Genomic DNA, 20000 nt, shown 5'->3' on the forward strand with positions numbered 1-20000 from the left:
TAAACCTCCACCCCCCCTGTCTAAACCTCCACCCCCCTGTCTAAACCTCCACCCCCCCTGTCTAAACCTCCACCCCCCCTGTCTAAACCTCCACCCCCCCTGTCTAACCCTCCACCCCCCTGCCATCACGGCTAGCACCCCCCCCCCCCCCCCCCTCCCTCCCAGACAGGCCGACCAGGCACACACACACTGTTAACCCCCCCCCTTCCCTCCCAGGCAGGCCGACCAGGCACTCACACACTGTTCAGGGGTAGAGAGAGACATGTTCTGACAGTTCCATCTTTTAATCACATGTGTCATTTGATTTATGACATTGTCATAATGAGACATCCTTCTGGCAGCACCCAGCTGATGGCCACATCCTCCACAGCAGAGCAGCTTGTTGTGAGAAGAGCAGCCCGGCCCATAGGACCACTCTCACGCCGCCCACAGCCAATAGTGAACGGCCGGGACACGCAGTGCCCGACTCACTCTGAGCTTATTTGAACTTCAGAGCGGGTGGGTGGGCTTCGGGGGTCGTTGACCCATGTTGTCCCAGGTTGCCAGATAGGATTGGACAATTTCCAGCCTAACCACAGTCTAAAAACCACAAAATCCACCCAAAAAAAGCCGGCACCTACGCTCAGCCATCCTCTCACACACTTACCCCCGCCTCACACACTCACCCCCGCCTCACACACTCACCATGTCTCACACACTCACCCCCGCTTCACACACTCACCCCCGCTTCACACACTCACCCCCGCCTCACACACTCACCATGTCTCACACACTCACCACCGCCTCACACACTCAGCACCGCCTCACACACTCACCACCGTCTCACACACTCACCATGTCTCACACACTCACCCCCGCCTCACACACTCACCATGCCTCACACACTCAGCACCGCCTCACACACTCAGCACCGCCTCACACACTCAGCATGTCTCACACACTCACCCCCGCCTCACACACTCACCATGTCTCACACACTCACCATGTCTCACACACTCAGCATGTCTCACACACTCACCATGTCTCACACACTCAGCATGTCTCACACACTCTGCATGTCTCACACACTCACCATGTCTCACACACTCACCATGTCTCACACACTCACCATGTCTCACACACTCACCGTGTCTCACACACTCAGCACCGCCTCACACACTGACACGTAGGAGCTTCCCCTCGCTAGCTCAGTCCAGAGCTGTTACCCCTCCACCAGTTATGCAACAGTAACATAATAACATCACTGATACCATTATCCTAGCCTAGCCCTCCATAGCCTTATTATTATTATATGACATAATCAGTTGCAGCAAGAGTGACAGTTACCCACACACACACACACACACACACACACACACACTCACTCTCTCTCTCTCTCTCTCTCTCTCTCTTCTCTGTGCTGCTCCTCCAACAGTGGACCAGCCTGGTGTTCTGGTGCTGGAGGTGCTGTGGGTGCAGGAGGAGGGCAACATGCAGCTGGCCCAGTGTGAGCAGCACCACCCCGGCCCCCCTCCCTCCTCCTCCACCAACCCCCCCCGCCGCCCCCACAGGCCCACGGGGGGTCCTGGTGCTGTTCAACAAGGAGACGGCAGCCCAGCTCGTGCCTGCGCCGAAAGACGTCATCCACATCTATCCTCCCTGGTGAGAGAGAGTGTGCAGTCACACACAGCCATGATGATGACCCAGTCTGACTGTCCCTGGATGGTTCAAGAGAAGATGTGTTAGTCATAACCTGCACCCCCCCCCCCCCCCCCACCCGCATCAACTCAATCATGGTCTTTTTTATGCTAAATACTGGTCTAGCCTAAGTTAAATAAAGGACATTAGTTTATTCCTCATGTTCTATATGTCCACCAATACTAATGTTACTCTGTTATTTTCCTCTAAGTCTCTGTGAGTAGTGTACAGTGTGTATATCACACAGTCTCTCTGTAAGCAGGACAGTGTAGTAATAATAATAATAATAATAATAATAATAATAATAATAATAATTCATTGTATTTATATAGCGCTTTTCCGGGGCTCAAAGACACTGACAATATGGGAAAAACTGAAAACACAGAAACAACAAGCAGCAGATAACATGAGCACATAGAACACAGAGTTAACGAACAGGGAACAATTAACACAGCAATGTCCTGGGGGGGGGGGGGCAGGGTTAGGGGAGATGGTTAGGGGTAGGGGAGGTTGTATGCATGTCCAGGGGGGGGGGGGGGGGGGGGGGGGGCAGGGTTAGGGGAGACGGTTAGGGGTAGGGGAGGTTGTATGCATGAAGTAGTACAGTGTAGTACAGTGTGTGTATCACCCAGGGCATCTGAGGTTGTTGTGGAGTCCGGGGCAGCTCTGGCTGACTCCAGCTGTTGGGAGTTTGGAGTCCAGCGTGCCGCTGCTGGAATAATCCAACGTCTGGCGGAAGAGCAGGGGCCTCCTCAGAGCTCTCTGACGTCACTCGCTGCTCCAGGGAATGCTTCAAATTCCTCTTCCTGGTAGTCGTTAGGTCATTTCCAGCAAAAGCACAGGCGAAAAAGAAAAAAGGAAAAAAACGCATTGGGATTATTTTCTTGGAGCGTTTGGGAACAAGAGTATGGAAGAAGACCAAAAGGACCAGGATTGAAAACACATGCTTTTGCTTTTTTGTGTATCGTTAGCGTAGCTTAAAAAAAAAAATGTGCAGCTATTTTTCTGTGAGTTGTGTTTTCTTTTTTTTGGTCCAGTGTTGAGAAGCGGTCTCCCGCTTTGCAACCAAGCAAAATCGTTTGACTTCAGAACCCATGAGATCTACTCAGTGTTTTTGGCAATCATTGGTTTTGCCTGTTCCCTCTTAACCGTTGTGTCAGTTTGGATTGTGATAGAGAACGAAATAGCCGTCAATTTTCACTTTTTCTTATTGGAACTTCTTATCTGTTCATGAAAAAAAAGATGGATTCTACAGGGAATGGAAAAAACCTGGAATTCAGAGTATCAGAGATGCTGGAAATTCCTCTTCTTATCAGCTTCCTGTGTGACACCTGAGTGGCTGCCGCCCCCGTACACCAGCCCCTCCCTCCCCCGGCCCCTCCCTTCTGAGTGGGCCGCAGCTCAGCGGAAATACCTGCTGGCTGCATGAATCACCTCCCTGCTCTGACGCCAGCTGCCCGGCCACTCCTTAAACCTTCACTCTTTAACTCATTAAACCTTACCTCCTTACCTCTTTAACTCCTTAAACCTTCACTCTTTAACTCCTTAAACCTTCACTCTTTAACTCCTTAAACCTTCACTCTTTAACTCCTTAAACCTTCACTCTTTAACTCCTTAAACCTTACCTCTTTAACTCCTTAAACCTTACCTCTTTAACTCATTAAACCTTACCTCTAACTCATTAAACCTTCACTCTTTAACTCATTAAACCTTACCTCTTTAACTCCTTAAACCTTACCTCTTTAACTCCTTAAACCTTCACTCTTTAACTCCTTAAACCTTACCTCTTTAACTCCTTAAACCTTCACTCTTTAACTCCTTAAACCTTACCTCTTTAACTCCTTAAGCCTTACCTCTTTAACTCATTAAACCTTCACTCTTTAACTCCTTAAACCTTACCTCTTTAACTCATTAAACTTTCACTCTTTAACTCCTTAAACCTTACCTCTTTTACTCCTTAAACCTTCACTCTTTAACTCCTTAAACCTTCACTCTTTAACTCATTAAACCTTCACTCTTTAACTCCTTAAACCTTCACTCTTTAACTCCTTAAACCTTACCTCTTTAACTCCTTAAACCTTCACTCTTTAACTCCTTAAACCTTACCTCTTTAACTCCTTAAACCTTACCTCTTTAACTCCTTAAACCTTCACTCTTTAACTCCTTAAACCTTACCTCTTTAACTCCTTAAACCTTCACTCTTTAACTCCTTAAACCTTCACTCTTTAACTCCTTAAACCTTCACTCTTTAACTCCTTAAACCTTACCACTTTAACTCCTTAAACCTTACCTCTTTAACTCATTAAACCTTCACTCTTTAACTCCTTAAACCTTACCTCTTTAACTCCTTAAACCTTACCTCTTTAACTCCTTAAACCTTCACTCTTTAACTCCTTAAACCTTACCTCTTTAACTCCTTAAACCTTCACTCTTTAACTCCTTAAACCTTACCACTTTAACTCCTTAAACCTTACCTCTTTAACTCCTTAAACCTTACCTCTTTAACTCCTTAAACCTTCACTCGTTAACTCCTTAAACCTTACCTCTTTAACTCCTTAAACCTTCACTCTTTAACTCCTTAAACCTTCACTCTTTAACTCCTTAAACCTTCACTCTTTAACTCCTTAAACCTTACCTCTTTAACTCCTTAAACCTTACCTCTTTAACTCATTAACCCTTCACTCTTTAACTCCTTAAACCTTACCTCTAACTCATTAAACCTTCACTCTTTAACTCCTTAAACCTTACCTCTTTAACTCCTTAAACCTTCACTCTTTAACTCCTTAAACCTTCACTCTTTAACTCATTAAACCTTCACTCTTTAACTCCTTAAACCTTCACTCTTTAACTCCTTAAACCTTACCTCTTTAACTCCTTAAACCTTCACTCTTTAACTCCTTAAACCTTACCTCTTTAACTCCTTAAACCTTACCTCTTTAACTCCTTAAACCTTCACTCTTTAACTCCTTAAACCTTACCTCTTTAACTCCTTAAACCTTCACTCTTTAACTCCTTAAACCTTCACTCTTTAACTCCTTAAACCTTCACTCTTTAACTCCTTAAACCTTACCTCTTTAACTCCTTAAACCTTACCTCTTTAACTCATTAAACCTTCACTCTTTAACCTTACCTCTTTAACTCATTAAACCTTCACTCTTTAACTCCTTAAACCTTACCTCTTTAACTCCTTAAACCTTACCTCTTTAACTCCTTAAACCTTACCTCTTCAACTCCTTAAACCTTACCTCTTTAACTCCTTAAACCTTCACTCTTTAACTCATTAAACCTTCACTCTTTAACTCCTTAAACCTTCACTCTTTAACTCATTAAACCTTCACTCTTTAACTCCTTAAACCTTACCTCTTTAACTCCTTAAACCTTACCTCTTTAACTCTTTAAACATTACCTCTTTAACTCCTTAAACCTTACATCTTTAACTCCTTAAACCTTACCTCTTTAACTCATGACAGCCTGACTGAGCACCTGCTCACCTGCTCAGGCTGGCTCACACTTCCTGTTCTCCTGGTCACATTAGATTACATTAGATTACATTACATTAGATTACATTACATTACATTAGATTACATTACATTAGATTACATTACATTACATTACATTAGATTACATTACATTAGATTACATTACATTACATTACATTAGATTACATTAGATTAGATTACATTACATTAGATTACATTACATTACATTAGATTACATTAGATTACATTACATTAGATTACATTACATTACATTACATTACACTACATTACATTACATTACATTAGATTCAACTCATTGCAGAGTACAAGTACTATACAACGAAATGCAGTTTAGCATCTAACCAGAAGTGCAAATAGTGATATAAGAACATGACAATGACAGTGATAGGTGCAGTATGGCTAGTACGGTAGTTAGAGGTGCCGGTATATACAGTTATGAGCTATGTACACTTACGGTAGTTTATGTACAGTATAATGTTTAGATGTATAAACAGAAGCTATATCAAAGAGGCATCAGATGGATTCGATGAATTAGATGGATACATACGTAATCTGCATGGTTGAATAGATTTTTTTAAGTCATCTTAAATGACAACTAAAATATCTTAGAAATGGGTGAATATCCATACCATACCACCGAAGGCAAACATATCAAGATTCATTCAACGACATCCTTTCCTGATGTTTAAACACAGACAGGAAATGTGTGTCACCCCCTTGAATATCAGATCACTTTGTTTTGTGAAAGTGAACAGCGTGTACCTGATTTAAGGTGTGCTATGTGACAGTGAGTGTTGGGTTTAGCGTCCTTAATACCGCGGCCTCCCCCTGTGATGTCAGGACTAGGACAGGCTGCCACATGTAGCTGTGGCTGCGGTTAGCCAACTGTCAGCCAGGCTGGTGATTTACCATGTCACCATGAGGAACAATATCAGAGCCCAGAGGTGTCGACACCGTGAAGCTGAGGCCATCCAATCAGCTGGCTCGCTGTGAAAGGTTCGGTGGATGGTGCCAGATCAATAACCGCTTCTTCTTTTTTTTCTTGGAAGAGCTGAAATGTTTGACTGTCAGTTTTTCATTCCTTTTTTATTATTTTTTATTTGATTGAATTCTGTTCCCTTTATTATTATTTTGCCAGGTGGAAAATAAGACCAAACATGAAACAGTCTACACTGGAGGCATAGGGCCGTGGTGGTGGTGGTGGTGGTGGTGGTGGTGATGATGATGATGATGATGATGATGATGATGATGATGATGATGATGATGATGATGATGTGGAATGCACCCACAACATTTTTGTTTTTCTAAACCCCAACTTACCTGATTCTGATGTGTGTTCTCCATCCACGGAGTTGTCAAAACATAAAACAAAAACAAACAAAGCAACCGAACAAAAACCATTTAGTAGCCTAGTTGTTCAGTGAGGTAAACCACTTTCAGTCAGGCTTCTCAGAGCGCCCTGAGAGCAGGCCTGGTGTCACCATTCAGCAGAGTGGAAAATAAAATGTTGAGTGAAAGATGGCAAAGTGATCAGTTGTAGTTTTCCACGTAGCGCGGGGGTAGTTGAAGCTAGCTGAACCCCTCCACGTGCCCGGGGAGAGAGACCAGAGGAGGAGACGGAGGCGGCTTCTTATCTACGTTTGACATTTGTTATAAAGTCTTCAATCTTCCTACCATGACCCCTTTTGGCCTTTTGGTCTGTGCAGAATCCCCCCCCCCCCCCACACACACACACACACCTGCTGTATATGTTTACCCCTTCTTTTCCACTACCCAGACTCTTGTATGAATGGTGTGTGTACACACAGTCACAGCTGCATTTCGTCACTAGCTTGCTGATTGATTTTGTATCCCTGAAAAATGAACATTTTCCAACCCAAATGATACGGTGAAAGATGATACTAAAGCATTTTTCCCCCCAACATAATCACATTACATTTTCACATCCAGTGGAGGAAACCCAACGAGCAGTGAAATTCTGCCGGCTGATATATATCCATAAAAATAAAAATAAAAAGATTCTGCTCTTTACTTCCTAGTGATTGTCCCTCTCCTTCCTTCCTCTCCGCAGGCAAGGCCTGGTGATGGAGGGGGAACAGGGCACTGTTATTCTCAACACACACTTCAGCCAGAAGGTCTTCTCTGACTCCACACAAGCCGGCATGTCCATCCCGAGAGTGGTCCTCCCCGTCACCAGATGCGTCCCCTACTCCCTCACCAGACGGCTGGGCCTGCTGGAGGGAGGCAAGGCCTCCGCAGAGGCACATGGCACCGTCACACAGGTACCATGACGATGATGATTCACTATACTCTACTACACAGTTCACAAGATATTACATTTAGATTAGATTAGATTAGATTAGATTCAACTTTATTGTCTTTGCAGAGGACAAGTACCAGACAACGACATGCAGTTCAGCATCCAACCAGAAGCGCAAATAGTGATATAAAACATTAAGACAGTGATAAGTGATAGGTACAGTATGGCAAGTAGGGTAGTTAGAGGTATATACAGGAGAGGATAGTAGTAAGCTGTACAGTTACGGTAGATATGTACAGTTGGTAGATATGTACAGTTATGGTAGATATGTACAGTTAATGTAGATATGTACAGTTATGGTAGATATGTACAGTTATGGTAGATATGTACAGTTAAGGTAGATATGTACAGTTAAGGTAGATATGTACAGTTATGGTAGATATGTACAGTTATGGTAGATATGTGCAGTTAAGGTAGATATGTACAGTTAAGGTAGATATGTACAGTTATGGTAGATATGTACAGTTAAGGTAGATATGTACAGTTAAGGTAGATATGTACAGTTATGGTAGATATGTACAGTTATGGTAGATATGTACAGTTAAGGTAGATATGTACAGTTAAGGTAGATATGTACAGTTATGGTAGATATGTACAGTTATAGTAGATATGTACAGTATGGTGTATACAGATGTATAAATAGAGGCTATATCAAAAAGAGGTGTGTACAAATGTGCAAAAATATGGAATGTGCAAAGGTAGTATTTGTAAACAGCAGTAGTGCAAAGGGTAATTGAGTGTTCATATTGACCGAGGGTGTGTGTGCAAACAGCAGTTGTGCAAAGGCTAAATATATCCCGGCCTGGGTGAAGTGTTATTGTTGTAACGGTGGCCCCCGGCTACTGTAGTCTTAATCCCTGTTGTTTACCATCTGTGTCTGGACCCCCAGGGGGCCTCCCCCCCCCAGGGATGTCAGGGAGTGTGTGACTCCCTCCTGGAGGCTGTGGAGGCGTTGGGCCCGGCCGGATCGGTGGGCCGGGCCGTGGAGGTGGTGGTCCAGAGGGTCTACTGCTCTGCCACACCTTCCCTCAGGTCTAAAGTCTCCTCCTCCTGCCGGTCCCTCACAGAACCTCCTCCCCTCCAGAAAGGCAGAAGCAGGTATGATACAGACTTATATAACCCCCCCCTCCTTATCTCCTCTGGACTGATATCTCCTTTTATCTGGAACCAAGGTCTCCAGTGAGATGGAGCGTCCCGGTCTCTCTTTGTCAGTTACTCACACAGCCGAGAGCTCAGCAGGGAAAATGTTCCATCAGATTTTTAAACGCACACAATGTCAAATTGCGTGTAAACTTTGGGAGATTTAATTTCACGCTGTACCACGCCAAGCCTGTGTGCAATCTCTTACACCACGGGATAGATTTAGATTCCATAATAGAATAGATTGTTTCTTCTTACATAAGTCTTATGTCTTATGTCTCTCCATGGACATATTTTTCTGTTTTTCCTTCCCTTGGTGGTACAGCGTGCCCCAGTTTCTAGCTATTGTTAACTGAGAGAGCCCCCCCCCCTCCCAAGTGTTGGCCATGTCTCCTGCCATATGGCATTGCTTGACAAAGGACACAAACATTGCTTAATTGAATCCAGCCTTGCTGTGTGAGCGATCCAAGGGAAGGCCGGTTCTCTGGAAAGGCAGCGTTGGTGTAGTACTGGGAACTCCAGGGAGGGTCCGCCCCCCCCCCACCACCGCAGAGCGAGAGTGACTGGATGCCCGTTCACCACCAGGGTGGCACTGCCCACCTCCAGCCTCTGGTAGAAAAACCTGGACATTCAGAGACTAGATTTACAGTCATGGAAAATGACCAAATATCCTGGAAGGAAAACGTCCTGGAAATGTGTTTCAGCCCCTCACTCAGATGTAAACCTAGTTGTCTATTTTGAAACTGGACTGTTGGGGCCTCATTTATAGAACGTGCTTAGATCAAATTTTGATCTTACCCGTGTCGTACGTAGAAAACCACGTCAACTTACCGTATTTTCCGGACTATATATATAGTATAAGTCGCATCAGTCAAAAAATGCGACACTAAGAGGAAAAAACCACATACAAGTCGCACTGGACTATAAGTCGCATTTATTTAGAAATATATTTCACAAAATCCAAGACCAAGAACAGACATTTAATCTGGAAAGGCAAGTTTATTCAACTACACAATAGCACACAGAACAACAGGCTGAATAGAAGTCCGGTATGTTAACAAGCCACATTAACAGTTATTCAGCTACACAATAGCATAAAGAACATACCTGGGAAGCTGAATAGGCTAAATGAACATAACAAGCCAGCGAGTCCAACAAGCAAGTTACCAGTAAGCAAGTTCACCATGCTACCGTTTGCTTAGCTTCAACAAGCTAATGTTTTAGATCATTTCTTCAGGGGTATAGGAGCAGCATATAGTTGTCACAAGCCCAGAGCGGCCCAGAGCGCCCTCTGTCGGCTGTAGACGGTAATGTTTACTCCTTGGTTCATGTCAGTCAGTATGAAATTATATATATATATATATATATATATATATATATTGATATATAAGTCGCACCTGACTATAAGTCGCAGGACCAGCCAAACTATGAAAAAAAGCGCGACTTATAGTCCGGAAAATACGGTAGTGATTTATACAATTTCAACGTGAGTCAATTTGATCGTGGAAACGATCGTAGCTCGACGTCGAGTATTCAACTTGCTTACGCACATTACCTACTGGTTATGCAGAGTTATTACAGGCATGTGAGCCGTACTGCCTACTGTAATTCATGCAAGTGGCTCGTAATAAAATTAACGATGTTGTTATCAGCCGAGAAAATGAGTTTAATTCAAGATTTAAAAGGAACTGATGTTTATGATTGTATTTCAGTCTTCCTTTATATCCCTCCGTAGCTGTCTATCTCCCCTTCAACATGCCTAGTGCGTTCCACAACGGACCTTGCCCGGCCATGCGCTAAATTATACTGGATTTTCTCCGGTGTCAGGGAGTTCGCAGCCATATAAGAATAAGACCACCCGATAAGAATAGCAGTACTCGAGTTGAGGCCCTGAAATAAAAACTGTCAAAATCTCCCCCCTCTTTCCATACTTAATGTCATTTTATCAATGAACGTGGTATTACTGCTATTTCAAGGTGCGAGGGGGCACGCACACATGCAATGACATTTTTACCAAGTTACTGACACTGAAGTCACTGACGCTGAGGGGATGCTAAAATTGTCCTCTTATGATAAAATCCACCACGTCCCCTGATTTTCTTTTACAACTTGAGTAGAGTATAAGCATGTGCCTGGTTAGTTGTCATGATCAAACGTTACAAATGCAATTTACCGAGAAGCCACCCTACTCTGCCCTCTCCCACTTCGAGACGAACGCCTACCCTATACTATTGCACTTGTCTTAATTCAGCCGCTATAATTGAGCCGCTATCACAGGGCGTTAATACAAGCCTCATTCACCTGCGTTCATTTTACCTGCGTTGGTATTTATAGAAGGAAGCACGTACGCAACTTTAAACCATCTCAGCCCGTTTTATAAATAATGCTTACGTCCGTTTAGAAAAATGTGCTTACGTGAAAGTCAAAGATGACGTTCAAGTACTTTTTTATAAATGAGGCCCTTGGTAGGATTATAGCAGCGCCGCCCGAATTCAACTCAAACTGAAATGAAGATTTTATGCATCAACATCAATACAGCTATAGAGGTGCATACAACCCGTTACAATACCATCTGTTAAACAATGCTTTGACAACAACACACACCTTACAGTGCACATTATGGTGGGATGTATTCCTTTTAGTAGTCATTTTTTGTCCATGTTTGAAGTTCATAGGAGGGACCTGGGGCCTCATTTATAGAACGTGCTTAGATCAAATTTTGATCTTACCCGTGTCGTACGCAGAAATCCACGTCAACGTAGTGATTTATACAATTTCAACGTGGAGATGAACGTGGAAACGATCAAATCTCTACGTCGTGTTTTCGACTTGCGTACGCAAATCACCTACTGGTTATGCAGTTATTACAGCCATGTGAGACGCTCTGCCTACTGTCATTCATGCAAGTGGCTCGTAATAAAATTAACGATGTTGTTATCAGCTGAGAAAATGAGTTTAATTCAAGATTTAAAGGGAACTATTGTTTATGATTGTATTTCAGTCTTTCTTTATATCCCTCCGGAGCTGTCTATCTCTCTTCAACATGCCTATATATAAGCACTATAATAATTTAATATAATATAGGATATGATATATTATATAACACTATAGTGCGCTCCACAACGGACCTTGCCCGGCCACGCGCTAAATGATACTGGATTTCGAGTTGAGTCGGGATGAGGGGGAATGGCACCCCCCTGAAATAAAAACAGTCCAAATCATCCCCCTTCTAAAACTGCCATCCCCCCTTTCCATCCCTTATGTCATTTTATCAATGAACATGGTATTACTGCCCTCTCCCGCTTCCAGACGCACGCCTATCCTATAATATAGTATTAACGCCCTGTGATAGCGGCTCAAATAGCGGCTGAATGAAGCCAAGTGCTATAATATAATATAATACAGACAGTACATAATATTGTCTGTATTATATTATATTATAGCACTTGGCTTCATTCAGCCGCTATAATTGAGCCGCTATCACAGGGCGTTAATACAAACCTCATTCACCTGCGTTCAATTCCAAGTATGTTTGGTATTTGTAGAAAGAAGCACGTACGCAAGTTGAAATCATCTCAGCTCGTTTTATAAATAATGCTTACGACGGTTTAGAAAAATGTCCTTACGTCAAAGTCAAAGATGACGTTCAAGTACTTTTTTATGAATGAGGCCCCTGGAGTATAAGGCAGTGTTTGGAGTGAGTATTGTAACCGCCACAATTCAAGTAAGTGTTCCACAGAACATGTTGGTGTTTGTTTGTTGAGGAAAGAAAAAAAACAAAGCATACCAGTGCTGGTCACATCTAACAACCAGCAGAGGCCAGGGACCTTATTGTACAGTCAGCAGTGATGGGTGTAGCAGTCACCGGTAATGAACGTGAGACACTTCATCATGAACCCTGCATCATTAAAAAAGGAGGAATAAAACCGGGGTTAAATGTGTCGATACCTGGCCTTCCGGGAAATGATATAGGTCTGACCAGGAACCTAGGATGGAAGGGAGGGAGGTTCATTCAGGGAAAGACACAGCCTTTAGTCTATATTCTCGATTCAGAGATGTCTGCCCATTGTTTTCCTGTGATAGATGTTTAAAAAAATACCGAGCTCATTAACAATAAATCATTTTAAGGCTGCCAGTTTAGCAGAAGCGGGTCCCCAAAATGAGATCTTCCTGGACAGAGGTCACACTTTTCTATACCTCAGGAGCAAAAGCTTAGGACCGCAGATAATTTTTAAAAAACGTTCTGTACCTTAAAATGAACAGTAAGAAATGGTTTTCCATTAACATAATGCATAGGAACCAAAGAATTTCAAGTTGAGCCTGAATTTGAGTGAAATCATTAGCACCTCGGCCTAATCTTCCAGCGTGTTCCTTCGATTGCTTTCGAGGGTCTTGTTTACATTCAAAGACCTACGGTAATTGTAAATTGCTAAAAGTTGATTTCAGAGTGGAGGGTTGGTGGGGTCAGTCCATACCTACCTCACCTAACCAGACATGAGGGTCCTCCATACCTACCTCACCTAACCAGACATGAGGGTCCTCCATACCTACCTCACCTAACCAGACATGAGGGTCCATACCTACCTCACCTAACCAGACATGAGGGTCCTCCATACCTACCTCACCTAACCAGACATGAGGGTCCTCTATACCTACATCACCTAACCAGACATGAGGGTCCTCCATACCTACCTCACCTAACCAGACATGAGGGTCCTCCATACCTACATCACCTAACCAGACATGAGGGTCCTCTATACCTACATCACCTAACCAGACATGAGGGGTCCTCCATACCTACCTCACCTAACCAGACATGAGGGTCTATACCTACCTCACCTAACCAGACATGAGGGTCCATACCTACCTCACTTAACCAGACATGAGGGTCCATACCTACCTCACCTAACCAGACATGAGGGTCCATACCTACCTCACCTAACCAGACATGAGGGTCCATACCTACCTCACCTAACCAGACATGAGGGTCCATACCTACCTCACCTAACCAGACATGAGGGTCCTCCATACCTACCTCACCTAACCAGACATGAGGGTCCTCCATACCTACCTCACCTAACCAGACATGAGGGTCCTCCATACCTACCTCACCTAACCAGACATGAGGGTCCATACCTACCTCACCTAACCAGACATGAGGATCCATACCTACCTCACCTAACCAGACATGAGGGTCCTCCATACCTACCTCACCTAACCAGACATGAGGGTCTATACCTACCTCACCTAACCAGACATGAGGGTCCTCCATACCTACCTCACCTAACCAGACATGAGGGTCCTCCATACCTACCTCACCTAACCAGACATGAGGGTCCTCCATACCTACCTCACCTAACCAGACATGAGGGGTCCTCCATACCTACCTCACCTAACCAGACATGAGGATCCGTACCTACCTCACCTAACCAGACATGAGGGTCCTCCATACCTACCTCACCTAACCAGACATGAGGGTCCTCCATACCTACCTCACCTAACCAGACATGAGGGTCCATACCTACCTCACCTAACCAGACATGAGGGTCCTCCATACCTACCTCACCTAACCAGACATGAGGGTCCATACCTACCTCACCTAACCAGACATGAGGGTCCTCCATACCTACCTCACCTAACCAGACATGAGGGTCCATACCTACCTCACCTAACCAGACATGAGGGTCCATACCTACCTCACCTAACCAGACATGAGGGTCTATACCTCACCTAACCAGACATGAGGGTCCTCCATACCTACCTCACCTAACCAGACATGAGGGTCCATACCTACCTCACCTAACCAGACATAAGGGTCCATACCTACCTCAGTCTAACCGGGTGTGTTGCAGAGTTTGACCTTTAGTTCCCTGGCCCTTGTTGTTTTTGTCCTGTACTGCTAAGTCATAAAGAGGAGGACTTGGGTTTTCTGGGACAGGGGGGGGCATTAGGTACACGTGTGTTAGTGGTGGTGAAGGCTGGGAGAGTCCCGGTCAGATGACTGAGGTGACTCACGCAGCGAGCGAGTGACCGACGGTGGTAACCTGACACCCCCCTAGGGCCCTAGGGCTCTCACCACGCTGCGGCCGCTGCTGCTGGTAAACAAACTCACCCTGACAGGAAACACTCTCTCTCCTTCCCCTCCCTCCCTCCCTCCCTCGGCCTCAGCCTCCACACAACCAGATTCAACAGGCTTTGTTGGTTGGGGCGGAGGGGGAGTTCACACTGGGACCTCACCTGCATGAGCCTGCCTCAAAATTGTGTTTCCTGCCTGTTTGGTTCATTGGTTGTTAGCGGCGTCACGTTCACGTCGACCTCTGGTCTTATTCAAAGTCGTTTCTTTATTTTGTTTAACGGCGTGAGGGAAGAGGGTCTCCCCGAGTCCTCCTGAGAGGCGCGGAGGCCGAGGCGTCAGATACGTGCTGCAGGGCTGCTGCTCTGTGCGCTTGGCAACTTACAGAGGCCGTACACCGATTCTTGTAAGCAGTTAACCTCGACCCCCGCCACCCCCAGCACCACCCCCACCCCCCGCCATACTGGCCCCCTCTACAGCTCCCAGGAGGGACCAGTGTGTGTTGCCCTGAGGCTCTGTCCGGCCCTGTGACTCACTCTACCAGTCACAAGTGTTTTTATTAGGTCAGCCTTTGTGGTTGGTTTTTACATTGGTCTCTCTCTCTAACATACACAGGGCAGCCAGGAGAAGAGTAGGATTATATACACGCTCCCCCTAGAAGATTAGTTTAGTTCCAGTAAATTCAAAAGTCGAATAAACAAGAAGATGAACTTGTTTGCAGGGGGAGTGAGGGAGGAGAGGCTGGATAGGGCTGCAGGAGGAACACAATGTGCTGCAGGGATCCTGTTACAAGCATGTTGATCACTCTCCCCTCCGCCATTGGTGGACAGCACGGAGGAAGCAGTCCCGCCCACACACCCCCGCTGCCAATGAGGCCCCTCTGTGTTCTCAGTGTGTGGGTCGCATACTTACTGTGGGGCCAAGTGAGAAGGGTGTGTGTTTGTGTGTGTGTGTGTGTGTGTGTGGGTGTGTGTGTGTGTTGTGTGTGTGTGTGTGTCTGTAGAGTGAGGGGGCATGTGTGTGTGTGTGTGTGTGTGTGTGTGTGTTTGGACAGGCTCAATGGATTGCAATTCCTGGAAGAACCCAGAGTTGCTGAGAATTCCTGTGATTGCTCACAATAACAAATTCCTGAAATCAGCCCTGTGACTGGGACTGACCAATGGCAAGGAGGCGTTGGGTGTGAGGGCTCTGTTTGAGGAAGTGGTGCTGTGGAGGACTAAAAGGAGGGCCTGAATGGGGGGTAGTTTAGGGGGCGGTTGTTTATGTCAAGTTGGTACTACCTCGAGACTCCTCACACCCCTCTCCAAATTCTTTATATATCTTCCGCCTCTCCTATCAGCTTTAATTTTAGCCTTTCGGGTTTGAACAAGCTTGGTTGTTCAAAAAAAGAAGAGAAACTTCTGATATTTGTGCCATTTCGGTGCCACGGTTTGACTCTTGCTGCTGTGACTGGACAGAGTGAGCTGTTCTTGCTCGTAATATCAGGGTGAAACTGTTAAGATGTCAGTTAATTAGTCACAGTGATTACCTGGTTTCAGAGATGAACACGTGAAGATTTCGGGTCATTTTTCAGCTCTGCGACAGATTAGAACCCTAATCTAGAACAGAATATGCCATGACCGCAGCACAACAAAGAGACACTTGGTGTAATAAGAGACGTGTTGACACACGGCCACCCTATTTTTTGTGTCCCTGTAAAAACCATAATATTAGTCTGCCTAATCTGTCCCTGTGTTGTTTGTTTATAAATGCTATAAATGCTAATAGTCATGTATAGCAAGCTGTAAATCATATTTACAATATTAGAATATATATATATATATATATATATATATATATATATATATATATATATATAGAGAGAGAGAGAGAACTTAAGAATATATTATACATTCTACATGTATTTTCTAATCTATGGAGCATGGGGCAGCGGTAGCCTAGAGGTTAGAGAGGCCGGCTAGCTGGTTCGATTTCCGCCTCAGGAGGGAGCTGCATGTGCCCTTGAGCAAGCCACTTAACCCCTAATTGCTCCAGGGACGTCGACTATGGCTGACCCTGCGCCTAGAGCAAAAAATACCAACTTCCAGCAATTGACTGACAAGTTGTCTGCATGGCAAATTAAAACATTCTTCTTCTTCTATGGTGAGCAATTATCAGCAAACACTTATACGGTACATAATTAGACAGCCCAGCCGCATAACCGTGCATGAGAAATTATTGTAAATATGTTTTTATCAGTAAATCATCTGTGCATGACCAAAGGTAATGAGTTAAACGAAGTAGCTTTGTGTTTTCTTTGAAGATGACAAAGTTGTTTTGGTCTTCCGCGCTTCATCAGTGTAAGACCAGTGTGGTTCTAAGAAGCCGTAAGTTCTACTTAACTAACCCAACAGTCAACATCATCTCTACACCCACGTTGTTGAAGAAAGAGAAGGTCAGAGAGAACAGTCAGGGTATGATCCATTCAGCCACAGGTGTGTCTGGAGGACATGGTGCCAGTGGAGTGACATGATGGTACGGTAACTACAAAGCGGTGAAGACGTATTTGTAATGAGTGACCCCTCGCAACACATCAAACCAATCTGACGGACGTGGCTCGTGACTGGTAATTAGGAGACGGTGTTGTGAGTGTCAGCGGGGGATGATAAGGACCACTCAAACCTGCAGTTAAGCCCTTAAACACACCTTGAGAAATGACCTGAAAAGGAATAAACCCCCCCACCCCCAAGGTGTGTGCATTTTAAATTGACATCTGTTGCCGCTGTATGAAAATATGATCCACATAAAGTACAACTTTAAGGCTTTCTTGGTGACTTGGACTTCTTGGCTCAAAGACCCCCGCATTGACCCCTCGGTTATGGGTAACCTGAAACTGAGAATAAAACTAAAAGCATTCTAGATTTATTGTGGACTTTTATTGTTTGTTCCAACCTCCACGTCGGCTACGCTACATGGATTTAAATTTGGATTATAAAACTGGAAACAGAGACCAACACCTTTATAAAACATTATCCCCGCCGCAAAGTGGTACAACACAAAGAATGTCGCTGAGGGATATTTTCGAGTCCTAAATAAACACAAGGCAGACCGATGTTTACCGAGACAAGCTTTTTTTTCTAAACCTAATCAGGTGGTTGGAAATGGACTCAAAACAGTGTCTGGGAAACGCATATATGCAAGGAGAGCCTTGAACTGGTGTCTGTTCCTCTCCTCTTCCTCCTCCATGGTTTCCCCTCCCTCCCTCTCCTCGAGGAGGCCGTAGAGTAGCAGGCCCTGGCTTCAGAGGAGACCCTCCCTGGGCCTGGGTTAGAGGGCCGTGCTCCAGTGTTGACTGGCTGCTTCCAGGGGGGGCTGTGTCTGAACTTGAAGCATGGCGGCCGTGACTCCTCCTGCTCCTTGGCAGCTGGGAGCAGCTGAGTGCAAAAGCAGCGCCGCACGGCTCACTGGGCTAAAGGTCCTCCTCTCTCAGCAGCTGTCAAACCCCTTCTGCAGCCATCCTCCTCAAACACTCTCAGCGCTTTAACTGTGTGTTAGCAGTGTGGTTTTTTTTTTATGGGAAAAAGAAATGCGGTTTTACTTGCTTGTTGCATAGCAGCCAATTCAGCATGATTTAAAACAAAAACTCACAAAAAACACAAACAAAGAAGGTGTTGAATGTTGTTGTGTGTGTCTGGGTGTGTTTCTCCCTCCAGGCTGTGTATTCTGGTCCAGGACGGCTACGGGATGTTCAGCGTGGTCCAGCTCCACCTGCTGCCCTGCGGGGACCACCTCCCCCCCTACACCAGGAGGTGGCAGGGCAGGGCCTGCGTGCTGCGGGGCCTTAAGGTGGTGCAGCGGGTCACTAGGGAAAGGTGAGGAGACCCAAACTAAATGGACTGACTTATACAGCGCCTTATTCCAAAGCGCTTTACAATGGCCTCTCATTCACCCGTTCACACACACATTCACACACCGCGGCAAGCTACCATGCAAGGCCCCGTCTCGCTCATCGGGAGAAATGTGGGGTTCAGTGTCTTGCCCAAGGACACTTCGACATGTGGCCAGTTGGGGCTCGAACCGCCGATCTGCCAACCTTGCGATCATTAGACGCCCACTCTACCTGCTGCATCACAGCCGCCCCCAAATTCACCTGGTCTCTTCTAAACACCACACTGATTTCTCACCTACATACTGTTTATGTTTGAATAACTTGAAAGGGATTCGAGGTGTGTGCTCGATAAAGCTTGCAGTGTTTGGACTTTTGGGGGACTATTCGGCTGGTTTTCTTTTTGTACCCAGGCGAAGTAAATCAAGCACAACTGAAAGATAAGAAAGTATTTTGACCAATGAATACATTTGACCCAGATCTACTGTAGTCCAGGCCTATGGATCGCCCCAAGGTCATCTTAGCCCAGTTATGAATAACCCCAGGTTAACCTTCCTGTGGGGGACTCAACCCTCCTTTTAAATCAAGTAAGTAGTCAGGTGTCCTCTGGGGGTGGGGGTGGGCCGGTGTGGTGGACGGGCGTGGGCGGAAAGTTTTAACGGGCTAGATATCATCACAAAACATGGTACCTGGAAAATCAAGAGGTGGTATGGAAAATGATTTCAAGGCAAGTGTGGCAACCCTGACCCTGCTCCCTTGTCAGGCCCGACACAGCCCCGGTCTAAAGCCTGTGACACACAACTTCTGAAATCAAAAGCCTACGTATGAAACCAAACAGCCCTAGGGCTACGGAAACTCAGAGGCCCGGGGGCAAAGCCACGCCAACAGGTGTGAGTGTCGAATGTTCGCTAGGTGCCAAAGGTTTCCCCGATTACTAAGAACACAGTGTGAGAACACAGTGAATTTTTCCATCGCCCTCATATGATTCCCGCCCGTTCACAAGTGTCTCTGCGACTGAATGAAATCAAATATGCCCCATCACGCTGCCACTTCACCCATGCCATGTTTACATGTAAGGTGATACAGAAGAACACACCCCTGGTCACCCCCTGTGAGTTTTTCTGCAGGCCGGGAGCTCAGTTTAGCAACAGTTTGAAGAACTGGTGTGAGGATGTCCAGAAAGGGGCCCGGTATGTTTACGTCCGTGGAATCCTCGGAGCCAGACGTCCCATCTCTCGGAGCTTGTCAGGGAGCTTGTCAGGTCAGGCCACAGTCAGGAGAGGGAACCCAACACCCAACACCTGGACAGTCACCAGGGTTCAGTCAGGAGAGAGAGAGAGAGAGAACACCTGGACAGACACCAGGGTTCAGTCAGGAGAGAGAGAGAGAGAACACCTGGACAGACACCAGGGTTCAGTCAGGAGA

The 20000-nt window shown here is 45.4% G+C and overlaps 1 protein-coding gene across 1 annotated transcript in view; it reads left to right on the plus strand.

The window, feature by feature from the left end:
- Nucleotides 1–20000, plus strand: part of spidr (scaffold protein involved in DNA repair) — a gene marked incomplete at its 5' end in the record, with an annotated part of 89492 nt that overhangs the window by 48532 nt on the left and 20960 nt on the right. Inside the window, 5 exon segments of the mRNA XM_080546547.1 lie at nucleotides 1415–1526; nucleotides 1528–1641; nucleotides 7249–7459; nucleotides 8387–8595; nucleotides 18403–18561. Coding sequence (XP_080402673.1) covers nucleotides 1415–1526; nucleotides 1528–1641; nucleotides 7249–7459; nucleotides 8387–8595; nucleotides 18403–18561 — 805 coding nt within the window.

Source organism: Nansenia antarctica (genome assembly GCF_963989245.1).
Source record: "Nansenia antarctica genome assembly, chromosome: 16".
NCBI classification, from domain to species: Eukaryota; Metazoa; Chordata; class Actinopteri; order Argentiniformes; family Microstomatidae; genus Nansenia; species Nansenia antarctica.